Source organism: Oncorhynchus tshawytscha, linkage group LG12 (genome assembly GCF_018296145.1).
Source record: "Oncorhynchus tshawytscha isolate Ot180627B linkage group LG12, Otsh_v2.0, whole genome shotgun sequence".
In the NCBI taxonomy this organism is placed as follows: domain Eukaryota; kingdom Metazoa; phylum Chordata; class Actinopteri; order Salmoniformes; family Salmonidae; genus Oncorhynchus; species Oncorhynchus tshawytscha.
The window spans coordinates 8711066-8737100 of NC_056440.1; the positions used below are offsets into that span (position 1 = coordinate 8711066).

At 43.9% G+C, this 26035-nt stretch overlaps 1 protein-coding gene across 1 annotated transcript; it reads left to right on the forward strand.

The window, feature by feature from the left end:
- Positions 1–161: 161 nt before the first annotated feature.
- Positions 162–24539, forward strand: LOC112247450. Its single transcript, XM_024416214.2, has 4 exons — positions 162–267; positions 11528–18211; positions 20984–21268; positions 23327–24539. The coding sequence occupies exons 2-4, from the start codon at positions 11563–11565 to the stop codon at positions 24280–24282; spliced, it is 7890 nt and encodes a 2629-aa protein (XP_024271982.1). The 5' UTR covers positions 162–267; positions 11528–11562; the 3' UTR covers positions 24283–24539.
- Positions 24540–26035: the final 1496 nt, after the last annotated feature.

The window sequence follows — 26035 nt, forward strand, 5'->3', positions numbered from 1 at the left end:
CTCAATTTGTTCTCCTGGCAAGTCAAAGATCTTCTCCCCTCAACCCCTCCCCCTTGAAAAAACATGTTTTTCAATCTTCCACCCTCGTTTTGACTCCAGAGGGTTTTAGACCAACCCACAGCCAAACAGCAAACTTCATATAAAAACCAATGTGATTCAAAACACTTTATCATTAACTCCTGCAAACTGACACACTCAGAGAGAGAGAGAACACAGTGCAGAACCTTCAATACAGGAACACATATCAACTTGTTTACCTTCATAAAGGTAAGAGTAGCTTCATTTCTGTTAGATTTAATCTAAAAACATGTATTGCCTTGAAAATCCCTGCACCAGTATTTGGTTCTTGGCTCAAGAAATGCAACCTCATTTTATTGGTTGTGTGTCCATTCGAGAGAGTAAAACATTAAAAATCAAATAGCTAAATTATCCTTGGTATGACCGACTTAAAAAAAATTACACTTTGGATGGTGTAGCAATATATCCAGTCACTACAAAGATACAGCCGTCCTTCCTAACTCAGTTTGACGGAGAGGAAGGAAACTGCTCAGGGATTACACAATGAGGCCAATGGTGACTTTAAAACAGTAACACAGTTACACAGTTTAATGGCTGTGATAGGAGAAAACTGAGGATGGATCAACAACATTGTAGTTATTCCACAATACTAACCTAAATGACGGAGTGAAAAGGAGGAAGCCTGTACAGAATACAAATATTCCAAAACATGCATCCTGTTTGCAATAAGGCACTAAAGTAAAACTACAAAACATGTGGCAAAGAAATTAACTTTATGTCCTAAATACAAAGCTTTATGGCAAATCCAACACATAACTGAGTACCACTTCATATTTTCAAGCATGGTGGTGGCTGCATCATGTTATGTATATGCTTGTCATTGGCAAGGACTAGGGAGTTTTTTAGGATAAAAAAAACCCAGAAGATATTTTAGATCAGGCAAAATCCTAGAGGTTAACCTGGTTCAGGCTGCTTTCCAACAGACACTTGGAGACAAATTCACCTTTTCGCTTTTCAAAGGGACAGCTGTAATTGCTGCAAAAGGTGATTCATGTATTGACTCAGGGGTGTGAAAACTTATGTAAATGAGATATTTCTGTATTCATTTTAAAAAAAATTTGCAAACATTTCTAGTAAAGATATCATTAATATCATTAATCTATCTTTAATATCAATACTATATATTTAATATCATTAATCTTTAATATCACTAATCTATCCTTAATATCATTAATATATATTTAATATCATTAATCCTTCATATCATTAATATATCTGTAATATCATTAACCCTTAATATCATTAATCTATCCTTTATATCATAAATATATATTTAATATCATTAATCCTTCATATCATGAAATATATCTTTAATATCACTAATCTATCCTTAATATCATTAATCTATCCTTAATATCATTAATATATCTTTAATATCACTAATCTTTCCTTAATATCATTCATTTTTCTTTAATATCATTAATCAATCTTTAATATCATTCATCAATCTTTAATATAATTAATCCATAATATCATTCATCTATCTTTAATATAGACCGTTTTACGGTCTCCTAACCAACTGCGCTATTATGTGTTTTCTTATGTGTTTTTCTTCGCGATATTTGTAAATTATTTTGAACATAATGTTTCTGCAACTGTATTTTACGGCAGAAAGGAGCTTCTGGATATCAGGACAGCGATCACTCACCTCAGATTAGACAAAGAGCTTCTGGATATCAGGACAGCGATCACTCACCTCGGATTAGACAAAGAGCTTCTGGATATCAGGACAGCGATCACTCACCTCGGATTAGACGTTGCCGTTACAGTCAATATTACTCGCCAACGTGCAATCATTGGACAATAAACTAGACGAGATACGATCCCGAATATCCTACCAACGAGACATCAAAAACTATAATATCTATGTTTCATGGAATCGTGGCTGAATGATGACATGGATATTCAACTAGCGGGATACACGCTACACCGGCAAGATAGAACAGCACACTCCGGTAAGACGGGGGTCTGTGCATATTTGTTAACAACAGCTGGTGCACGAAATCTAAGGAAGTCTCTAGATTTTGCTCGCCTGAAGTAGAGGTTATTGTGATAAATTTCAGGCCACATTACTTGCCTAGAGAATTCTCAGCAATACTTTTCATGGCTGTTTATTCACCTCCACAGACAGAGGGTGCCACTAAGACCGCACTCAATCAGCTGTATAAGGAAATAAGCAAACAGGAAATCACTCACCCAGAGGCGGCGCGCCTAGTGGCCGGAGACTTTAATGCAGGGAAACTTAAATCAGTTCTACCAAATCTCTATCAACATGTGAAATGTGCAACCAGAGGGAAAAAAATTCAAGATCACCTTTACTCCACACACAGAGACGCATACAAAGCTCTCCCTCGCCCTCCATTTGGTAAATCCGACCACAACTCTATCCTCCTGATTCCTGCTTACAAGCTAAAATTAAAGCAGGAAGCGCCAGTGACTCGGTCTATAAAAAAATGGTCAGATGAAGCAGATGCTAAACTACAGGACTGTTTTGTTATCACAGACTGGAACATGTTCCGGGATTCTTCCGATGACATTGAGGAATACACCACATCAGTCACTGGCTTTATCAATAAGTGCATTGAGGAAGTCATCCCCATAGTGACTGTACGTACATACCCCAACCAGAAGCAATGGATTACAGGCAACATTCGCACTGAGCTAAATGGTAGAGCTGCCGCTTTTAAGGTGCGGAACTCTAACCCGGAAACTTACAAGAATCCCGCTATGCCCTGTGACAAACCATCAAACAGGCAAAGCGTCAATACAGGGCTAAGATTGAATCATACTACACTGGCTCTGACGCTCGTCGGATGTGGCAGGGCTTGCAAACTATTACAGACTACAAAGGGAAGCACAGCCAAGAGCTGCCCAGTGACACAAGCCTACCAGACGAGCTAAATCATTTTTTTTACGCTCTTCGATGCAAGCAACACTGATGCATGCATGAGAGCACCAGCTGTTCCGGACGACTGTGTGATCACGCTCTCCATAGCCGACGTAAGACCTTTAAACAGGTCAACATACACAAGGCTGCGGGGCCAAACGGATTATCAGGACGAATGTTCCGGGCAGGTGCTGCCCAACTGGCAGGAGTCTTCACTGACATTTTCAACATGTCCCTGATTGAGTCTGTAATACCAACATGCTTCAAGCAGACCACCATAGTCCCTGTGCCCAAGAACATAAAAGCAACCTGCCTAAATGACTACAGACCCTTAGCACTCACGGCCGTAGCCATGAAGTGCTTTGAAAGGCTGGTAATGGCTCACATCAGCACCATTATCCCAGAAACCCTAGACCCACTCCAATTTGCATACCGCCCAAACATATCCACAGATGATGCAATCTCTATTGCACTCCACACTGCCCTTTCCCACCTGGACAAAAGGAACACCTATGTGAGAAAGCTATTCATTGACTACAGCTCAGCGTTCAACATAGTACCCTCAAAGCTCATCACTAAGCTAAGGAACCTGGGACTAAACACCTCCCTCTGCAACTGGATCCTGGACTTCCTGATGGGCCGCCCCCAAGTGGTAAGGGTAGGTAGCAACACATCTGCCACACTGATCCTCAACACTGGAGCTCCCCAGGGGTGCGTGCTCAGTCCCCTCCTGTACTCGCTGTTCACCCACGACTGCATGGCCAGGCACGACTCCAACATCATTAAGTTTGCAGACGACACAACAGTGGTAGGCCTGATCACGACAACGATCACGTCATCATATATGCATAGTCACTTTAACCTCACCTACATGTACATACTACCTCAATAAGCCTGACTAACCGGTGTCTGTATATAGCCTTGCTACTCCTTTTTCAAATGTCTTTTTAGTGTTGTTTTTATTTCCTTACTTACCTACACACACACACACACACACACACACACACACACACACACACATACACATACCTTTTTTTTCGCACTATTGGTTAAAGCCTGTAAGTAAGCATTTCACTGTAAGGTCTACCTGTTGTATTCGGCGCACGTGACAAAAAAAGTTTGATTTGATTTGAATATCATTCATCCTTAATATCATGAATCTATATTTAATATTAATAATCCTTAATATCATTAATCCTTAATATCATGAATCTATCCTTTATATCATTCATCTATCTTTAATATCATTAATCTTTAATATCATTCATCCTTAATATCCTTAATCTATCCTTAATATCCTTAATCTATCTTTATTATCCTTAATCCTTAATGTCATTAATCTATCGTTAATATCAGTAATCTATCTTTAATGTCATTAATCTATCCTTAATATAAGTAATCTATTCTTAATATCTATAATAATGTTAACATGTCCAAGCAACCAATTCCATGAGCAGCAGCACTTTAAATCATACTAAATCAAATTGTATTTGTCACATGCGCCGAATTCACCTAACGGTATAGCTCAGGCCTTGATAGGGAGAGGAAGGATTTCTGGAGGTAGTTCAGGCCTTGATAGGGAGAGGAAGTGTTTTTGAGGATAGCTCAGGCCTTGATAGGAAGAGGAAGTTTTTCTTGAGGATAGTTCATTGAGAGAGTAACTTATAACAATGGTTTAATAATCCAGGTCAAGACAGGCAGGGGTCAGTAAACCAGAGGTGGGGCAACGGTACTGGACGGCAGGCAGGCTCAGCGTCAGGACAGGCAAGAGTCAAAATCAGGAGGGCGAGAAAAAGAGGGACTGGGAAAAGCAGGAGCTGAGACACAAAAACGCTGGTTGCCTTGACAAACAAGGCGAATTGGCAACAGACAAACAGAGAACACAGGTATAAATACACAGGGGATAATGGGCAACACCTGGAGTGGCGTGGAGACAATTTAAATTTTACTAGGCAAGTCAGTTAAAAACAAAATCTTATTTTCAATGACAGCCTAGGAAGTGGGTTAACTGCCTTGTTCAGGGGCAGAACAACATATTTTTACCTTTTCAGTTCGGGGATTTGATTTTGCAACCTTTCGGTTACAGGTGAAACAGATCAGGGTGTGACACACTATATATACAAAAGTATGTGCACACCCCTTCAAATGAGCCACACAAGCTCACAGAACGGGACCGCTGAGTGCTAAAGCGTGTAGCTCGTGAAAATTGTCAGTCCTCAGTTACAACACTCACTACTGAGTTCCAAACTGCCAACTGTTCGTCGGATTTCCATGGCTGAGCAGCTGCTCACAAGCCTAAGATAACCATGTGCAATGCCATGTGTTGGCTGGAGTGGTGTAAAGCTTCTCGGCATTGGATTTTGGAGCAGTGGAAACCATCTGGCATTCCGACGGACTAATCTGGGTTTGTCGAATGCCAGGAGAGTGCTACCTGCCTGAATGCATAGTGTAAAATGTAAAGTTTGTTGGAGGAGGAATAATGGTCTGGGGCTGTTTTTCATGGTTCGGGCTAGTTTGGGGAAGGCCTTTTCTGTTTCAGCATGACAATGCTCCCATTCGCAAAGCGAGGTCCATACAGAAATAGTTTGTCGAGATCGGTGTGGAAGAACTTGACTGGCCTGCAGAGAGCCCTGACCTCAACCCCATCGAACACCTTAGGGATGAAGTGGAACGCCGATTACGAGCCAGGCCTAATCACCCAACATCAGTGCCCGACCTTACTAATGCTCTTGTGGCTGAATGGAAGCAAGTCCCGCAGCAATGTTCCAACATCTAATGGAAAGCCTTCCCAGAAGAGTGGAGGCTGTTATAACAGCAAATGGGGGACCAACTCCATATTAATGCACATGATTTTGGAATGAGATGTTCGACGAGCAGGTGTCCACATACTTTTGGTCATGTAGTGTATCTTTTGTTGTATTATTCATAAAAGTGCATTTATCTATAGGTGCATTATTTAAATAAGTGCTTTCATCAAGAGTTACATGCACATCATTCTAGAGCAGAGTGCATTGTTTATAGAGATCACCATGGAGAAGATGATGGATGCATTCCCTAAGCATTGTTTCAGAGACCTTGCCATCACCTTTCCTGGAAATGTTACAAGTGAGACAGGAAAAAATGAATTAAAAAACACATTTTTAAGAGAATCTCCAGAGTCTTAATTCTAAACGTAAACAAGGAAATAAAAGGAGACCTTCTGTTCTACACAGATGATCCTAATGCTTGGCAGAAACCTTTCCACAAGACCAGCATGTTGATCCTACTGCTGGGCCCACAGCTCTCCACACGACCAGCATGTTGATCCTACTGCTGGGCCCACAGCTCTCCACAAGACCAGCATGTTGATCCTACTGCTGGGCTCACAGCTCTCCACAAGACCAGCATGTTGATCCTACTGCTGGGCCCACAGCTCTCCACAAGACCAGCATGTTGATCCTACTGCTGGGCCCACAGCTCTCCACAAGACCAACAACGAACTTAAAATGTCAGAAAACAGAACAGAGGCCACTGTACCTTGATTCCACCCCAAAATGTATCATTCATTTTTATAATAATGGCACTGTGATGGTTTAAGGTTCAGATGCCAGTCTGGATCAAATTGTCAACTACTTCGACCAAATAAAAACTCTTGATGCTGAACTTAAAACCACTCCACTGTCACTAACCTAAAGCAGTCTCCACTCCCTCTGTGTCCCAGTATGTAGTCCCCAGTGTCCCTCTCCCTCCCTCACCTGCAGCAGACACAGCCCTGAGTGTGCCTCTCTCACACGTTGACACCTGCAGTACCACAGCATCTTATAGAGGAGGAGATCAGCCTGGTGCATCAGCATGGGAAGGAGATCCGGGAGCTGCAGTGTACAATGGCAAACGTGTTCAGACTTAGAGAGGAACTGTCCAGCACAGTCAACACCAGCCACATGCAGAACCTGCAGAAGGAGCTACATAAGCTAAGATAGGAATTTCTGAGCAACCAACATCCACTCTACAAAGAGTCGCACAAAAACCCAGGACCAGGCCAACAGCTGAATCAGAACCCACCCACCAACCAACCAACCAACACAAACAACCAACCAACCCAACCAATGCACCAACCCAGCTGACCCCCTCCATTCCCATCTCACAGCCTGTAATTACTCCCATCACTCCTGCCATCCTCCATAGACCTGACGAGAAACCAGACATTATATTAACGATGGACTTCAATGGAAAGATTATATTAAAGAATAAACTTTTTCCAAATAAAATGTATCAAAGTTATGGTACCCCACAACAGAGCGAGCTATGGAGCTCTTGACTGTGGCACAACTTGGCTCCGCATTCATCATTCACACGGGAACAGCCAGCAACACTGGCCCCCACACCACCCTCAACCACTTCTCTCCTAGGAAATGCATACAGATACCACTGAGCTATACCCAAACCTTTTACAGTCAAAGGGGCCCCATGCAGAGTTTGGAGCATCGCCGGCAACACTGACCTCCACAGCACCCTGTTCAATTCCCCCCACAACCTCCCTCCCATGCTACCAGACCTCAGCACAGCTCAACCAGACCCAGCCCGCCTCAGCACAGCTCTACCAGACCCAGCCCGTCACAGCACAGCACAACCAAACCTGGCCCATCACAGCACAGCTCTACCAGACCAGGCCCACCTCAAATCAGCCCAGTTCCACACAGCAGCGACTACTACCCTAGGGTCTGGCAGAACACTTGAGGGTAGTGGACAACATGATGCAGTCCACACCAGGTATCATTCACATCATTCAAATCCCCAAGCTGATAAGGTAAACATCTGTCATTCTGCCTCTGAACAAGGCAGTTAACCCACTGTTCCTAGGCTGTCATTGTAAATAAGAATGTGTCCTTAACTGACTTGCGTAGTTAAATAAAGGTAAAAAAAAAATGATAAGAGTTTGGAGCTTTGCCCTCCACACCACCCTCCTCAATTCTGCTACCAGGCCTGGGACACTCCTGCCCCCCATGGCAGCCCCAACTATGCAACAGAAGCCACACCAAAGCCTCCTTTGCTCACCTAGAATAGAGCATTGGCAGCCACTCCGATCCCCTGCAGCATCTCCACTCCTTTGGCGGTAGCTTCATCAGGGTGGACTGAGCTCTGCCAACACTGCTCTCCCAGTTACCCCCCAGTCCCTGCATCCAGCGACTTGAGGGAGGTCTGTCAAATGCTCAGACTGCTCTGCTGTCATGTGTTTGGCCAGGGACCTTGGCAAAGTCTCAGCTCAATCAACAAATAGCTGCAGATGACCCTATACTTGTTAGCTCCTATGTGACAAGAGCTGAATACCCCCTCTGACTTTAAATCTCCCAAGGGGCTTCGGATAATACACCTAAATGTGCGAAGTATGATTTAAAAATGGAGGCAATGGTTACAGGTTACAGGATCCGTGTCCTGACATTCTGGTTACCTCGGAAACATGGTTAAATGGTTCTGTCTCTGATAAAGACATTGAAGTAAATTATTATAATGTATTTAGATGTGACCGAATACAGAAAGGGGGAGGAGGGGCCATATATGTAAAATCTAGTTTCATGGCGTCCCAATCTTTAAAATCTCCTGGTTGTAGATAAACCAGAACACACGTGTATTTGTTGCCGGGATTTGCCGACACTCTGCTGCCATGGTGGATGCTTTTGGTGCTATATCCGAGTATTTAACACCTTTTTTTGTCCTCTGAGTTTGTCATTTTAGGGGATATCCCTGGCATCAGATCAATTTAAGAGTATATGCATTGATTTTAATCTGTCACGCCCTGGTCGAAGTATTTTGTGTTTATCTTTATTTATTTGGTCAGGCCAGGGTGTGGCATGGGTTTTTTATTTGTGGTGTGTATGTATTGGGATTGTAGCTAGTGGGGTTATCTAGCAAAGTCTATGGCTGTCTGAAGTGGTTCTCAATCAGAGGCAGGTGTTTATCGTTGTCTCTGATTGGGAACCATATTTATGCAGCCATATTCTTTGAGTTTGTCGTGGGTGATTGTCCTTAGTGTCCTTGTTCCTGTTTTTGTTAGTTTAAACAAGTATAGGCTGTTTCGGGTTTCGTTCGTTACGTTTATTGTTTGTAGTGTTTGTATTTAGATTCGTGTTACGTTTGTTCATTAAACATGGATCGCAATCTACACGCTGCATTTTGGTCCGACTCTCCTTCACACCTAGAAAACCGTTACATAATCTGATTCCATTGATCTCAAAACCCTTATTGATTGATTTCATTCTTACTAATAATCCCCATAAATATTTGTCTAGTGTAGTATTTGCATATGCTCTCAGTGATCATTGTCCCATAGTATGTATCAGAGATAAGAAACAGCAAAATACTAGTCCTCTTTTTTAAACTTAACTAGGCAATTTAGTTAAAAACAAATTCATATTTACAATGACGGCCTACCCCGGCCAAACCCTCCCCTAATTCGGACGACACTGGGCCAATTGTGCATCGCCCTATGGGACATCGCCCTATGGGACTTAGTGACACCAGTGCCTTAGACCTCTGCGCAACTCAGTAAAAACCCTCAAAGGTTCTAGAACATTTCTCCTCCATATTTATTCCTATGGCAGATAAACACACCCCTTTTAAACAATTCAGAGTCAAAGATAGATCTAACCCTTGGTTTTCTTCTGAGCTATCTGAGCTCATTCAGATGAGAAACCAAAGCAAGGAAAACTGACTCTGTGGAGGACTGGCAATCTTTAAGACAATTGAGAAAAGAAAGCTGCTAAAAAATAAAAATCAAGCTACTTTTTGAGCTCTATCTCTGACTCTGCTGGTGATCCTTCTAAGTTTTGGAAAACAGTAAATGCACTGAGGTGTACAAATTCCTAAAAGGGCATTGTGCTGCCCTCTTCATTGACCTGTCAAAGGCTTTCCATACTGTTGATCACTCACGGCTAATTTTGAGGCTTTCCTCAATTGGCCTAGACCAGGTGGCATGTAGGGAAAGGGATTTAGATTTTTTTGGTTACTACACGATTCCATATGTGTTATTTCATAGTTTTGATGTCTTTAAAATTATTCTACACAGTAGAAAATAGTTTAAAAAAAAGAAAAACCCTTGAATGAGGAGGTGTGTCCAAACTTTTGTACTGTATATGAATGCAGCTACCATTTCATTAAAGCCATTGGATTGCAGTTTATCATAGCACACTGCTCTTTATTACGGCTAACAATTTTAGTATTCATTACTGCATTCTCTACCAGAAAGTTGGTTGGCCCTCTGTGATGTCATTACTGCATTCTCTACCAGAAAGTTGGTTGGCCCTCTGTGATGTCATCACTGCATTCTCTACCAGAAAGTTGGTTGGCCCTCTGTGATGTCATCACTGCATTCTCTACCAGAAAGTTGGTTGGCCCTCTGTGATGTTATCACTGCATTCTCTACCAGAAAGTTGGTTGGCCCTCTGTGATGTTATCACTGCATTCTCTACCAGAAAGTTGGTTGGCCCTCTGTGATGTCATCACTACATTCTCTACCAGAAAGTTGGTTGGCCCTCTGTGATGTCATCACTACATTCTCTACCAGAAAGTTGGTTGGCCCTCTTTGATGTCATCACTGCATTCTCTACCAGAAAGTTGGTTGGCCCTCTGTGATGTCATCACTGCATTCTCTACCAGAAAGTTGGTTGGCCCTCTGTGATGTCATCACTACATTCTCTACCAGAAAGTTGGTTGGCCCTCTTTGATGTCATCACTACATTCTCTACCAGAAAGTTGGTTGGCCCTCTGTGATGTCATCACTACATTCTCTACCAGAAAGTTGGTTGGCCCTCTTTGATGTCATCACTGCATTCTCTACCAGAAAGTTGGTTGGCCCTCTGTGATGTCATCACTGCATTCTCTACCAGAAAGTTGGTTGGCCCTCTGTGATGTTATCACTGCATTCTCTACCAGAAAGTTGGTTGGCCCTCTGTGATGTCACGTAGGTTGATACATTGCAATGTTTTCATTTATAAATCCCTTTTATAGAAAGAGATCCTGGTCTCAGTATGACTCACTGATAAAATAAAGGTAAAATAAATATCATTAATCTATCCTTAATATTGTGAATCCTTAATATCATGAATCTATCTTTAATATCATTAATATATCTGTAATGAATACAATGGGAGACAGAGAGCTTGATGTTGGGAATCTGATAGGCTAAAGTACAGGCAGGGAATTGTTAAAGTAATTGTTAGTGAGAATGGCCAAAACTATGAAACACAGGAGGATTAACAGGAAGCGTATCAAAACAAACAATACCACACAGTGATGGGGTGCAAAGAACTGAATGAAATAGTGTGTGTTAATGACATACAGGTGTGTGAACAGGTGGTCAGAATTCAGGTGATTGGGATCTGGAGAGTGAGCTGCCTTCAAGGGATCTATGTTTTTGAGAGTCTGAGCTGGAAAGTGGGCTGCGTTCAGGGGATCTATGTGTTTGAGAGCATGAGTTGGAAGCAGACATTAAAATATCCTCAATATAATCAATCAGTAATATCATGAATCTATTCTTAATTTCTTTAATCCTTAATATCTTTCCTTACTGTGTTTTTCTTTTCTCAGGAGAAAGCAGTGTTTGTGAATGTTGAATAGCCACCATGAGGCCCGCTGGTCTTTCCATTTTCATTGCCATCCTCTCAGCATGTGTCCTGGGGTGCGGCTCCATGTGGCCTTACTCCAGACCGGAGTGGCAACAGGTTAACATTGATCAGCCAAATGAAGTGGAAATTCACTTAGTGCTTGGGCCATCCGATGTCTTCATCAATGACCAAGCTTATATTAGTTACGCATCTTCTTACGTCAAAGGGAAAGCAGTTAAGGTGTGTGTTATGAAAGCAAACATAGACCAAAACGGTCAAACAACATTTGATGTGCTTAGCATGCCAGATGGGATGAGCAATGCACTTATTGAGAACGCTGATAGAGTCAAGATTACCTTGATTTCTCATGGTTACAGAAAACGTGTAGAGTTAACAAACTATGGTCAGAAACATTTTGGCGTGGACTACAACATCAACAACATGAATTACCATGAACTGGCTAATGTGGTGAAGGTATTGGTCAGCAATATGAAACAACCCCAAGTTGAAATGCGATTCATTGTGTGCAATGCTGGAACGGATGCCGCAAGCAATTACATGACTGGATTCATGAAGGAGGTGAATAATAATAATCTAGGGTTCCAGCTCCATAAGATTGTGGCGTACGACACCTTCCTGTCAACAACCGACACATTTAATGTTTACCAAACCCAAATGGGCGATGTTCCTGAACACCTATTCTGGAGTTATGAGCAAATGGGTATGGAACCTTTTCCTGCTGTCTTGAACCATGGGCAAATGAGGAATGAAATGAGCATAAAAGATCAAAGAAGATGTTTGTTTACTTATGAAAATGGAAATGTGTTTCGCAGCCCCTTGCGAAAAATTACTAATAATAATAACCAAATGGAGGTCGATTTGGAAAGAAACATAAACCAGCTTAATGACCAAAACAGCTTTGGGGAGCAGCTAGATATGAACTTACATGGTTGTTATAAGAAGAGGCGACGACGCAGAAATGTGTGCAATTCAGAAGAGTATGTGGTGAAGGACAAGTCACTGCGCATGAAAGACGGTCAAGTGGAGGTGGAAGTGGCAAGCAGGGGGAATCCAGAGGACACCCACCTGGTCTCCTTCCCTCTAGATGAGTCCAGAACCTTCTACACCCGGCAGATCGAAGAGAATGCCATGCATCAGGGCAGTCGGGTGAAAGCGGCAGGTGGGGGTGCCTTGGACAAGATCAACAGAGGCATGGCGGTGTATGGCATTGTGGCTGGCTTCATTGGGGCGGGGAAGTTTTTTGCAGAGAATGATACAGCCAGAGGTGCCTTCACTCTCACCCAGTCTCTACACGGGCTTGGGGGGCTGACTGGCGTGAATCAACAGCTCTCCAAAATGTCCCAGAACATATTAAAAAGCACCATCCGTAAAGGGGCAGAGAGATTGGGTCTAGAGAAGACATTGGAGAGAGTAAGCGGCTCACTGGAAAGAGTTCAGGAGAGTGCCGCTGGACAATTTCTGAAGGACATTCCCTTCGTTGGCTTGGGTTTCCAATTCTATTTCATAGCTGAAGATTCTGTAGCGATTCAGACAAGCAACAACTCTGACCCAGAACAGAAGAAATATTATGGCTTAAAAGTTTCAAACTTAGTCTTGGACGTGTCAACCACTGTGCTGTCCATCGCTGAAGTGGCCTTCCCTCCGGCCGCACTCATTCTGGAGCCCATAATCATTGGCCTGACCATAGTTAGGATGTCTCTCAGTGATTTTTACTGCGATGTTGTGAGTGAGCTGGACCGGCTGCCCAAGGGGGCTAATGACATACAGAAACTGACTGCTGTTTTAAAAGGGTTAGGGGAAGGTGCTTTGGATTTTGGGACTGGAGGGCTGCTGAGACAGATGAAAGAGGTGGATGAAGAATACAGAAAAAACCAAGAGCTTCTGCGGAAATTGTCTTCCCCCGGTGCCTATTACAGAATAGTGGCCAATGACGGTAACGTAAGCACCATCGACCTGACGGAAGGGGTGCTCTCACAGTACGGGGGTTTGATAACGGTCCGACTGTCGAACCACGGCAATGTTACCATTCATGTTGGAGGCATTGATGATGGGCGAGGCGGGGTCAAAACCATTGTGAAAACATTCCACAACCCCGCCATTCAGAGCATCATTCTCGGGGTGGGCGAGTCTCGCCAGTTCCTGTACACCCAGAAGACTGCAAACCTGTGGTGGGTCATCCCAGTGCACTCCAAAAAGGTAATCTGTGGAGAACTCCTGCTCCGCTCCTCCCTGTTCGGCACCTATTATGGGAATGACAAGGACAACTCATTCTTTGCCCTCCATCAACCGTCAGCAGAGCAGCCTCCACCAGCTCCCTCAGACCCTTGCGCTTATGGAGGCCTGGATTTGGACTACGTGATCCGGAACTACCGCTACACCATCCACGGTCATGGGGGGGATGACATTTTCTTTCTCGGGTCGCAGGCTTCGGTGCTCTCTGGCGGAGAAGGGAGGGACCTTTACGTCTTTCCCACAGACGGAAGCATTTCAGAGATTGACAATTTCTCCCACGATTTGTTTGAGGATCACCTGTTGATAAAAGCACCTTTCAGCCGCATTGATTGTATCCGGAATCAAAACGATCTTCTCCTCGTTTACGGACAACAGAAGAAGCACCAGATCACCATTAGGAACTGGTTTACCCACAGTAACGTTGACTACTATCAGCACATGACATTTCAGTCTTCTGATGGCGTCATGTTTAAAATAGCAGACAGAGGACTTATGGGGCACAAGTTCCATACTAACTGTGTCCCGGAAACTCTGGACAACACCAAATCCCAAAGTCCGATATCTCTCAGACTGGAGGGGGTTTACCAAAGTGTAATCAGGGTTTTGGGCAGCAATTTTAGTGACAGCATTTTAGGCAACAAGAGGGACAACGTTCTCAATGGTGGTCCGGGAGCAGATGTACTTGAAGGAGGAGAGGGAGCCGACACCTATGAGATCTTTCCAGCAGAAGGTTGTGATATCATCAACAACTACGCCACAGACCAGAAAGTAGACTTGGTGGTGTTTCACGTGCCCTTCCAGAGGATTCGTGCAGAACTGCTGGATGATGGTGTTCAGGTGACAGACGAAAAAGAGCCGAAGTCAACGTGCTTCCATTTGCAAAAGTGGAACACTGACAGACAATATCAACACTTGGCGTTTCTGTCTTCTGATCATGTGACTTTTTACATCTCAAAAAGTGAAGACAGTGGGCTGGTAAAGACGCCGCTGATTGTCGACCTCAGCACAGAGCAACACGGCAGCACCGTCAACCTCAACAAAACTGAACAACACTTCCACACTGTGGTGACTGTCTTCGACTCCCCCTATGATGACATCGTTGTCGGGAATGTGCTGGGCAATTTCCTCAGCTGCAGCGGGGGCAGGGACCACCTGCAGGGAGGAGGTGGCAGTGATAAATACATCATCAAGTCTGGCTGCGGAGGAGCTCATATCAACAATCTCGCAGAAGACAAAACTAGCGACGTTTTGTTTATCCAGTATGCCTGGGGGGAAATCAAAACAGAGCTTCGATTGCCACACCTTGTTTTGAAGGTGGCAGTTGTTAACATTGAAGTCGTCCTGTGGAAGTGGTTCCAGGGTGAGAACTTCCAACACCTGGTTGTGCAGACTTCTGACGGCATCATCTCCACCTTGCCGCTCAATGAGTCCGACCAGGACGTCATGAGTCCCATGGAAATTAACCTCAGCAAGGAGGAGTGTGTAGACCAGAAACAAATATTTGACTTGAGCAAAGAGCCCTGGAGGAAAGTGGAAAGGTTCCAAGCCAAATCTAGCAAGTGTTCATACACTGTGATTGGAAACTCGTTGGACAACTTCATTGACCCTGGCATTGGAAACATTTACAAGTACCAGTACCTGCGGGGAGGCAATGGGTCAGACACCTATGTCCTTGGCCATGCATACGGCTATGAGAACGAAATTGACAACGAGGCAGGAGACATGAAAATGGACAACCTCTTCCTCCAGGTCCTCTATGAAGACGTCGAAGTTCTCCTGGAGGGACCCCACATTATCATTTTCTCCCGCTCTAGGAACGACTCGGTCCGTGTACGCTTGCTGAATTACTTGAAGGGGCCGAAGTTTCAGCACCTCCTGGTTCGTTCCTTGGATGGATTTCTGTTCAAAATCAATGGTGATTCTTACCCCTACAAGTCCATTCTCAGCATTGACATGGCATCCTCCACCAAGAGCTGCAACATCAGCTGTGCCTCATCAGGAAGTGAATTCAGCAATGTTTCTAGAATACGTGGTGCCACTGCCTTCAGTAACTACATCACGGGGAGCAACGGCAGTTTCCTTATTACCGGGGGCAACATGAATGACTATATCCATGGCAACCAGGGAAGCGAGATGATCGAGGGCTTTGGAGGAAATGACATCATCATCGGAGATGGCGGGAATGACGTCCTGGAGGGGGGAGAAGGGGAGGATGAAATCCAGGGTGGCGAGGGAGACGACTTAATCTACGGGGGAGGTGGGGCTGACAGGATTGACGGGGGTCCTGGGATAGATACAGTATTCTTCAGTGGAGACGTGCGGACAGGCAGTGGGGTCACGGTGGACCTACACTCAGGCAGGGGGTGGGGAGCAGACGCGGAAAATGACACCTTCACTGGTGTGGAGAGGGTGATTGGGACAGAGTTCAACGACCTGCTGATTGGCGACAACGAGGATAACCAGCTGATTGGGAAATTCGGAAATGACAGTCTGGTGCCGGAACACGGGTCAGACCTGCTGTGTGGGGGGCCAGGAAGAGACCTTTACATTCTGGACGACAGCAGCGGAGTGAAACACATCGACAACTTCGCCTCAGATGGGATCGAAGATAGCGTTCTAATTCGTAACTTCGCCCCCCAGGACGCCTGCTTCTTTACTTTAGAAGGAAACCTTGTTGTTTCTCTGCACTACCGAGACCCTCTTCTAAACCTGATTGGCAGAGACTCGCTCACTGTGATTTTTGACAACTGGAGCAGCAACCGCTCGCTTTACCAACACATCAGCTTTGCCTTTGCAAACAACACCCTGACCGACTCATCCTACTTCAACTCAGCTGTTGAGATTAGCCCCTCCCTCAAGGCTTTTAACTCATCCCTTCCACCCTTCAGTGTGACACGTGCTAATGAGACGGCCATTGAAGTCGAAGACATGGCTCTGGGGAGAGAAGGAAGTGTGGCAGATTCAATGTTCCGCTATCATTTAAAAGTGTCAGACCAGCTTTTCCACACCGACACTTTACCTTGGGGTAACAGCTCCTCATTGGAAATCACTGGCCTCCTTTCTGGAGTCCTTTACACCTTTCAGCTCTACCTGACGAGATGTGAAGTTCCAGTGTTGGTTTTATGGGAGGCAGCACAGAGAACGAAACCCAATCCGCCAGCGTCTCTGAATGTGCTGCACGTCACCCACAGCAGCGTGATGATAAACTGGGCGCCACCCCCTGTGGGGTCTGACCCCGACAGCGAGAGGTACACTTACGTGGTGCTTGTGGAAGAAGACAGTGGTGACCTGGTGGCGCACTTCAACACCAGCGACGCTAGAGCGGAAATCCGCGACTTAAAACCCAAATGTGCATTCAGGGTCTTTGTGTCATCGGTAATAGAAGAGATGGAAAGTCAGAAGGCTGTCTTCCCACCAATAGAAACTCTAAGCATATGCTTTGGCTTCATCGCCCCCAGTGGAAGCACTATCGTTGAGGAGAAAATGACAGTGGATGGACCGGTGGCGGTGATTGAGTGCCTGGAGGGCTACCAGCTGACCTCTAGCTCTGTAATTCAATGCACACCAACAGACCTATTACTACATTTGAATAGCCCCTGTGTCCCCAGAGGCTGCATCCATTGGCACCATTATGTTCCTCATGGCAGAATTATCTCTGTTATCTGTCTTGGTGTCGACTTCAAAAGCAGATGTCACTACGGTACTTTTCAACCCACCCCTCCGTTTTGCTGCAGTACCCCACCGGAGATCAACAACGGGTTTCACCAATCCTTGCAACACTCAAACTCCATTACAATCGTCTACAGCTGTGACTCAGGGTACGATCTTTTTGGGGTGTCCAGGTTTACATGCCAGGTAGAATCAGGAGAGTGGTTCCCACACCCTAGAGCTGGAATACTGCAATGCAAACCAAGCCCCTGCCTTGCCCCTCCGCCGGTTCCTCATGGTAAATTCTATTCAACTTCAGGTAGCACAAGGAATTTCAAAGAAGGGGACTCTCTGTACTTGAGATGTGATCATTTCCACCACATTTCCTCTGAGGACAGCACCATCACCTGCCACGGTGGTGACTGGGGATTGATAACCTCATCCTGTGAGCCTGACTTCCATCTTGTCAACATTCAAGATGGCCTTTATGACTTAGTTGCCGATATCGTGGCATGGAGAGTTTCCTTCCATAATATTGATCCCTACGCCAGGTTTGCCTGTGCAGATAGACAGTTGGAGTTTGTAACACTGACAGGGACTCCCAGGAGTCCACAGGTGAAATGTAGAAAAGTAAAGCTGCAGACAAGTGGCTCGGATTACACAGGGATCGTTGAGGGGAACATGGATGGGGCCGGTTGGAGCAAAATTTGTGTTGAAGACTCAACTGCAGCTAAAGCTGTCTGTGGACACCTGTTTCCTGGTCATGGTGAGTCAGCACTTATGTACAGTTGGTGGTCCAACATGATTGACACCCTTCATAAATATGACTGTATGAAATGAATAATACCAATACTGAGCTTCAGTATACTGTATGCTCCAATTATTTTGGAAATTATACAATTTTATACTAATGCAGTTGTTCAGATAGGTTTGTTGTTCAGATAGGCAGACACAGACTCATATTTACACACAGACACACACACACACACTCATACACACACACACACACACACACACACACACACACACACACACACACACACACACACACACACACACAGACAGACAGACAGACAGACAGACAGACAGACAGACAGACAGACAGACAGACAGACAGACAGACAGACAGACAGACAGACAGACAGACAGACAGACAGACAGACAGACAGACAGACAGACAGACAGACAGACAGACAGACAGACAGACAGACAGACAGACAGACAGACAGACAGACAGACAGACAGACAGACAGACAGACAGACAGACAGACAGACAGACAGACAGACAGACAGACAGACAGACATACAGGCACGTATAGATAGACAGACAGACACTTATAGACAGACAGACAGACAGACAGACAGACAGACAGACAGACAGACAGACAGACAGACAGACAGACAGGCACGTATAGACAGACAGACAGACACTTATAGACAGACAGACATACAGACACACACATAGACAGTGCCTTGGGAAAGTATTCAGACCCCTTGACTTTCTCCACATTTTGTTGGGGCTTACTCTAAAATGGATTAAATATATATTTTCTCCTCATCAATTTACACACAATCCCCCTTAATGACAAAGCAAAAACAAGATTTTAGAAATGTTTGCTAATTTATAAAAAATGTAAAACTGAAATATGACATTTACATAAGTATTCAGACCCTTTACTCAGTACTTTGTTGAAGCATCTTTCTTTAGCAGTGATTATTACAGCCTTGAGTCTTCTGGGTATGACGCCACAAGCTTGGCACATCTGTATTTGGGGAGTTTCTCCCATTCTTCTCTGCAGATCCTCTCAAGGTCTGTCAGGTTGGATGGGTAGAGTTGCTGCACAGCTATTTTCTGTTCTCTCCAGAGATGTTAGATCGGGTCTGGTCCGGGCTCTGGCTGGGCCACTCAGGGACATTCCGAGACTAGTCCCAAAGCCACTCATGTGTTGTCTTGGCTGTGTGCTTAGGGTCATTGTCGAAGGTGAACCTTCGCCCCAGTCTGAGGTCCTGAGCGCTCTGGAGCAGGTTTTCATCAAGTATCTCTCTGTACTTTGCTCCGTTCATCTTTCCCTCAATCTGGACTAGTCCCTATTGCTGAAAAACATCCCTACAGCATGATGCTGCCACCACCATGCTTCCCTGTAGGGATGGTGCCAGGTTTCCTCCAGAAGTGATGCTTGGCATTCAGGCCAAAGAGTTCAATCTTGGTTTCATCAGACCAGAGAATCTTGTCTTTAGGTGCATTTCGGCAAACTCCAAACGCGCTGTCATGTGTCTTTTACTGAGGAGTGGCTTCCATCTGGCCACTCTAATATAAATGCCAAATAGGTGGAGTGCTGCAGAGATGGTTGTCCTTCTGGAAGGTTCTCCCATCTCCACAGAGGAAGTCTAGAGCTCTGTCAGAATGACCATCAGGTTCATTGTCTTTATATTTCTGTTTCCATGACAGATATTGTGTTTATATTTCTGTTTACATGACAGATATTGTGTTTATATTTCTGTTTCCATGACAGATATTGTCTTTATAGTTCTGTTTCCATGACAGATATTGTGTTTATATTTCTGTTTTCATGACAGATATTGTGTTTATATTTCTGTTTACATGACAGATATTGTCTTTATATTTCTGTTTCCATGACAGATATTGTGTTTATATTTCTGTTTTCATGACAGATATTGTCTTTATATTTCTGTTTACATGACAGATAGTGTTTATATTTCTGTTTTCATGACAGATATGGTGTTTATATTTCTGTTTCCATGACAGATATTGTGTTTATATTTCTGTTTCCATGACAGATATTGTGTTTATATTTCTGTTTTCATGACAGATATTGTGTTTATATTTCTGTTTACATGACAGATATTGTCTTTATATTTCTGTTTCCATGACAGATATTGTGTTTATATTTCTGTTTTCATGACAGATATTGTCTTTATATTTCTGTTTTCATGACATATGTGTTACATTGCTGTTTCCATGACAGATATTGTCTTTATATTTCTGTTTACATGACAGATATTGTCTTTATATTTCTGTTTCCATGACAGATATTGTGTTTATATTTCTGTTTTCATGACAGATATGGTGTTTATATTTCTGTTTCCATGACAGATATTGTGTTTATATTTCTGTTTCCATGACAGATGTGTTACATTGCTGTTTCCATGACAGATGTGTTACATTGCTGTTTCCATGACAGATGTGTTACATTGCTGTTTCCATGACAGATGTGTTACATTGCTGTTTCCATGACAGATGTGTTACATTGCTGTTTCCATGACAGATGTGTTACATTGCTGTTTCCATGACAGATGTGTTACATTGCTGTTTCCATGACAGATGTGTTACATTGCTGTTTCCATGACAGATGTGTTACATTGCTGTTTCCATGACATATGTGTTACATTGCTGTTTCCATGACAGATGTGTTACATTGCTGTTTCCATGACAGATGTGTTACATTGCTTTCCATGACAGATGTGTTACATTGCTGTTTTCATGTGCTCTTGTATTTTGTTGCTGTTGTGTATACAGAATGGACAGCATCAGTGATCAACAGTGGAAGGTTTGTTTCTCAACAGACACACATCTGCGATGTCATGGGATGTAGGTTCATACCAGAAACATTGACCTGCAGCAAACAGATCCAATGCAGACAGCGCTGTGATCCCTATGAAGTTCCCAATGGCCAAGCACTTTGTGCCTCCAATTTTGAAGGAGAAAAATGCGATATAACGTGTAACCGACTCTATAATCTTGAAGTCTCCTCTCAGATCCAGTGCACCAGTTCTGGATGGTCAAGCTTTCCCTACTGCATCGGTGAGTGGACGTCAACATGGTTATTGTTCTTTTTTATTTGGCTAAGAACAAAGGCTACGAAATACAATCCATTCTATACAAAGAATGCCAATTATCTTACTTCCATTTTCTCCCCAATTTGGAATAGCCAGATATTGACATATTTATTTAAAAAAAATTGAGAGCAGTAAATTATGCGACCAGTACATGGGATGTCTAAGTGTAATAATCACAACAACAACAACAACAACAACAGATTTCATAGTTAAACACAGGTCAGCATAAGACAAGGGTAGCCTACACTACATTTATAAACATCTTCCGACATTTTCAGCCTGATTTTTCAGAAGGGGCAACATGTTGCATAATAACACCGTTGATACACCAAAAAGGTTTTAAAATGTATTTTTCCAAAGTCGTATGCAATTGACCATACAATACAATCTGAAAATACAGCCGTATTACAGCGTATTAAATAATTGTATGTAAATAGAAATGTGATCCAAAATATACCTGCTGAATTATTTTACTAAATAAAACATGACCTTAAACTTTCTGCGACTAAAAATGGTTGAATTGAACTTACTCCAGTAAAATACTTGTGCTTAACTGGGGGCAATGCAATGTTTTGAATGATCCTTTAAAAAAAACAGAAGCATACCACCCTGCATCCCACTGCTGTCTCACGTCTGAAACTAGGCAGGGTTGGTCCCGGTTGGTCCCTGAATGAGAGACCAGATGGTGTTGGAGGGCCAGTAGGAGTCACTCTTTCCTCTGGTCTAAAAAGTGTTCCAATACCCCAGGGCAGTGATTGGGGACATTGCCCTGTGTAGGGTGCTGTCTTTTGGATGGGATGTTAAACGGGTGACCTGACTGTCTGTGGTCACTAAAGATCCCATAGCACTTATTGTAATAGTAGGGGTGTTAACCCTGGTGTCCTGGTTAAATTTCCCAATCTAAACATCATGGCCATCTAATCATCCCCTGCTCCCAATTGGCTGATTCATCCCTCTTCCCTGTAACCATTACCCAGGTTGTTGCGAAAATGAGAATGTGTTCTCAGTTAACTTACTGGTTAAAAAAAACATTATAAAAACCTGAACAGTCTGTGATAACTGTATTATTTGATGAAATGTGCATGTCAAATCAACTTGTTTTAAAAGAAAAATCTCAATTTCAAATAATTTATGGGTAACATTGAAGTACCATACTGTGATTGTTTTTCAATTAATATGTATTTTTTAATTTTTTAAATGCTTCTTAGCAAAGAACAATTTCTCAAGCAAGAATTTTGCTAGGTCTGTCTGGGAGTAGTCTGAGTGGGGAGGGGAAAATGAAAACTAGCTGTGATTTGTAGAAAGGTTTGGAGCTATCTTTCTTATTGTATTGGTCTATTAACTAATCCACTGGCCAAAACTCTATGCACCAAAATAGGCTGAAATGTCAGGCGGTCTTTTCAAATAGCTCTCACACTATAGTAGTGAAATTGCACTGCAACCACAATTTGTGCTCTAAATATGTCCCTTCTGAAACCAGGCTGTTTTGTGGACGCATGCGGTTTCTACTTCCGGGTCACACGAGACTCCTCCTGTGTCTATGACTTCACATATACCCTTAAGAAGAACCTGAGAACCTTTTCCATCAGATTGTTTTGCTCATGTGTCTATGATGGAGGGGTTGATGGGAAGTGTAGTTCTAAAGTTCTTTATCTGAAAGAGTACATTAGGAAAGCCATCTTGGAAACCGAGCACTGTGTAGAGATTGCAATTTAATAGCGTGGACAGGATGTCAAAACAATTCAAGAATAAATACAAAACACACACCTTATTTAAACAGTTGTGGCAACACATGGAAACATGTAGCACACACAAAAGAAAAACCACTTGAGATGGTTAAATAAAGTTGCATTAGTGACTAACTCCTGCCTAAAGTGCAAATATTGCTATCATCAGTGTTTCTCCCAGCTGCCACATTCAGAATATTCCACTGAGCCACTCAGGGAAATCCATTTCTATTAATCTATTTGAAAGGTAAATATTTATTTGACTAACCTGCATTCTTTCTCTCTTCTGCCCCCAGAGAGTGGGGATTGTGGCTATGACAACGAGAGTGGACCCCATTTCATGAAGTGCTTGAGCAAGCTTTGGGTCGAGGCAGGTTGTAGCCTCCAGACCGAAGGTTCTCCTACAAGGAACCCGAATTTAGTAAGATACTGGAACACAATGACTGTGAGTGAGGTGAGGAGAAACATGGCCGAATACCCCAGTAAAAACGCATTCACTATAAACACAGCGTGCGAGGAAGATGAGGAGTGCTTCCCCGCCCATGCCACAGTGCTCACCAGTGACGGATCAAGGAGAACCATGGCAGAGCTGAGTGTGGGGGACAGGGTGCTGGCGGTCGACGCTGCTGGCCGGCCCACCTTCAGCGAGGTCCTCCTGTGGCTTGATCGGCGGAGCGGCTCAAGGGAGCGTTACCTCCTGCTGGACACGGAGGGGTCCGAGGAGCCCCTGTACATCACACCTGACCATGTTCTTTTCATCGCCCCCGACAACGCAACAACCATTGACTTGGCCAGCGACGCACGCAGAGTCCCGGTGTTCGCCAAGGATGTCCTCCCGGGCCACCTAATCTACCTGCATGACCCCAGCACTGGATCACTGGAGGCCAAACGTGTGACCGAAGTGAGCGAGGCAGAGAGCCTAGGGGCCTACGCTCCCCTGACTGTGGAGGGGAACCTGGTGGTGGACGGACGCCTAGTTTCCTGCTACACCCTGCAGTGCCGGCAGCAGCTTGCTCACCTCACCTTCATCCCCTACAGGCTCCTCCACATCCTGCGCTCTTCCCTCTCTCTCCTTGGGGACCGGTTTCTGGCTCCCCCGAGGCAGGGGCAGGAAGACCAGGAAGGTATGCACTGGTACGCGAACGCCTTGTACCAGCTGGGCCTGTGGATGGGGTATCCGTTCAGTGAGACATGCTATTCCACCGACCTGCTGAGCTACCACTACCCCAGACCTGCCACTGGTCCGTTGTGAAGGCTGTCCACCTAAACTCCTCCACAGTCAGATGCGTCACTTATTTGTCTTTCTATAAACTAGGGTACCAGTGACAATTTCCTACACTCAACAACTTGTTACGGCTGTTTCATGTCAATACATGTCATTACATTACATAAGATATAACAGGGGATCATAGTTATATTCAATCAAACTGATGTGTTGATTTAAGTGTTTATTAGTCCTTTATCATGGTTGGTGTCTTGACTGAATTTGTAAAAAATTGTATGACATGACGTTTATTGCAGTGTGTTGTTGTCATTCAAATCAAATCAAATCAAATGTTATTTGTCACATACACATGGTTAGCAGATGTTAATGCGAGTGTAGCGAAATGCTTGTGCTTCTAGTTCCGACAATGCAGTAATAACGAGCAAGTAATCTAACTAACAATTCCAAAAAAACTACTGTCTTATACACAGTGTAAGGGGATAAAGAATATGTACATAAGGATATATGAATGAGTGATGGTACAGAGCAGCATAGGCAAGATACAGTAGATGATATCGAGTACAGTATATACATATGAGATAAGTATGTAAACCAAGTGGCATAGTTAAAGTGGCTAGTGATACATGTATTACATAAGGATGCAGTCGATGATATAGAGTACAGTATCAACGTATGCATATGAGATGAACAATGTAGGGTAAGTAACATTATGTAAGGTAGCATTGTTTAAAGTGGCTAGTGATATATTTACATCATTTCCCATCAATTCCCATGATTAAAGTGGCTGGAGTTCTTCTTGTAGTCCGTGATTGACTGTAGACCCTGACACATACCTCTTGTGTCTGAGCCGTTGAATTGAGATTCTACTTTGTCTCTGTACTGACGCTTAGCTTGTTTGATAGCCTTGCGGAGGGAATAGCTGCACTGTTTGTATTCGGTCATGTTACCAGTCACCTTGCCCTGTTTAAAAGCAGTGGTTCGCGCTTTCAGTTTCACACGAATGCTGCCATCAATCCACGGTTTCTGGTTAGGGAATGTTTTAATCGTTGCTATGGGAACGACATCTTCAATGCACGTTCTAATGAACTCACACACCGAATCAGCGTATTCGTCAATGTTGTTGTCTGACGCAATACGAAACATCTCCCAGTCCACGTGATGGAAGCAGTCTTGGAGTGTGGAGTCAGCTTGGTCGGACCAGCGTTGGACAGACCTCAGCGTGGGAGCCTCTTGTTTTAGTTTCTGTCTGTAGGCAGGGATCAACAAAATGGAGTCGTGGTCAGCTTTTCCGAAAGGGGGGCGGGGCAGGGCCTTATATGCGTTGCGGAAGTTAGAGTAACAATGATCCAGGGTCTTTCCACCCCTGGTTGCGCAATCGATATGCTGATAAAATTTAGGGAGTCTTGTTTTCAGATTAGCCTTGTTAAAATCCCCAGCTACAATGAATGCAGCCTCCGGATAAATCGTTTCCAGTTTGCAGAGAGTTAAATAAAGTTCGTTCAGAGCCATCGATGTGTCTGCTTGGGGGGGGATATATACGGCTGTGATTATAATCGAAGAGAATTCTCTTGGTAGATAATGCGGTCTACATTTGATTGTGAGGAATTCTACATCAGGTGAACAGAAGGATTTGAGTTCCTGTATGTTTCTTTCATCACACCATGTCACGTTGGCCATAAGGCATACGCCCCCGCCCGTCTTCTTACCAGAAAGATGTTTGTCTCTGTCAGCGCGATGCGTGGAGAAACCCGCTGGCTGCACCGCTTCGGATTGCGTCTCT

What these genes read in the sequence shown, in the direction of transcription:
- LOC112247450 (XM_024416214.2), top strand. Translation starts at nt 11,563, where the DNA reads ATGAGGCCCGCTGGTCTTTCCATTTTCATTGCCATCCTCTCAGCATGT. An exon ending in ACACCTGTTTCCTGGTCATG is followed by an intron (nt 18,212 to 20,983) that starts GTGAGTCAGCAC and finishes TTGTGTATACAG; the next exon opens with AATGGACAGCATCAGTGATC. An exon ending in AAGCTTTCCCTACTGCATCG is followed by an intron (nt 21,269 to 23,326) that starts GTGAGTGGACGT and finishes TTCTGCCCCCAG; the next exon opens with AGAGTGGGGATTGTGGCTAT.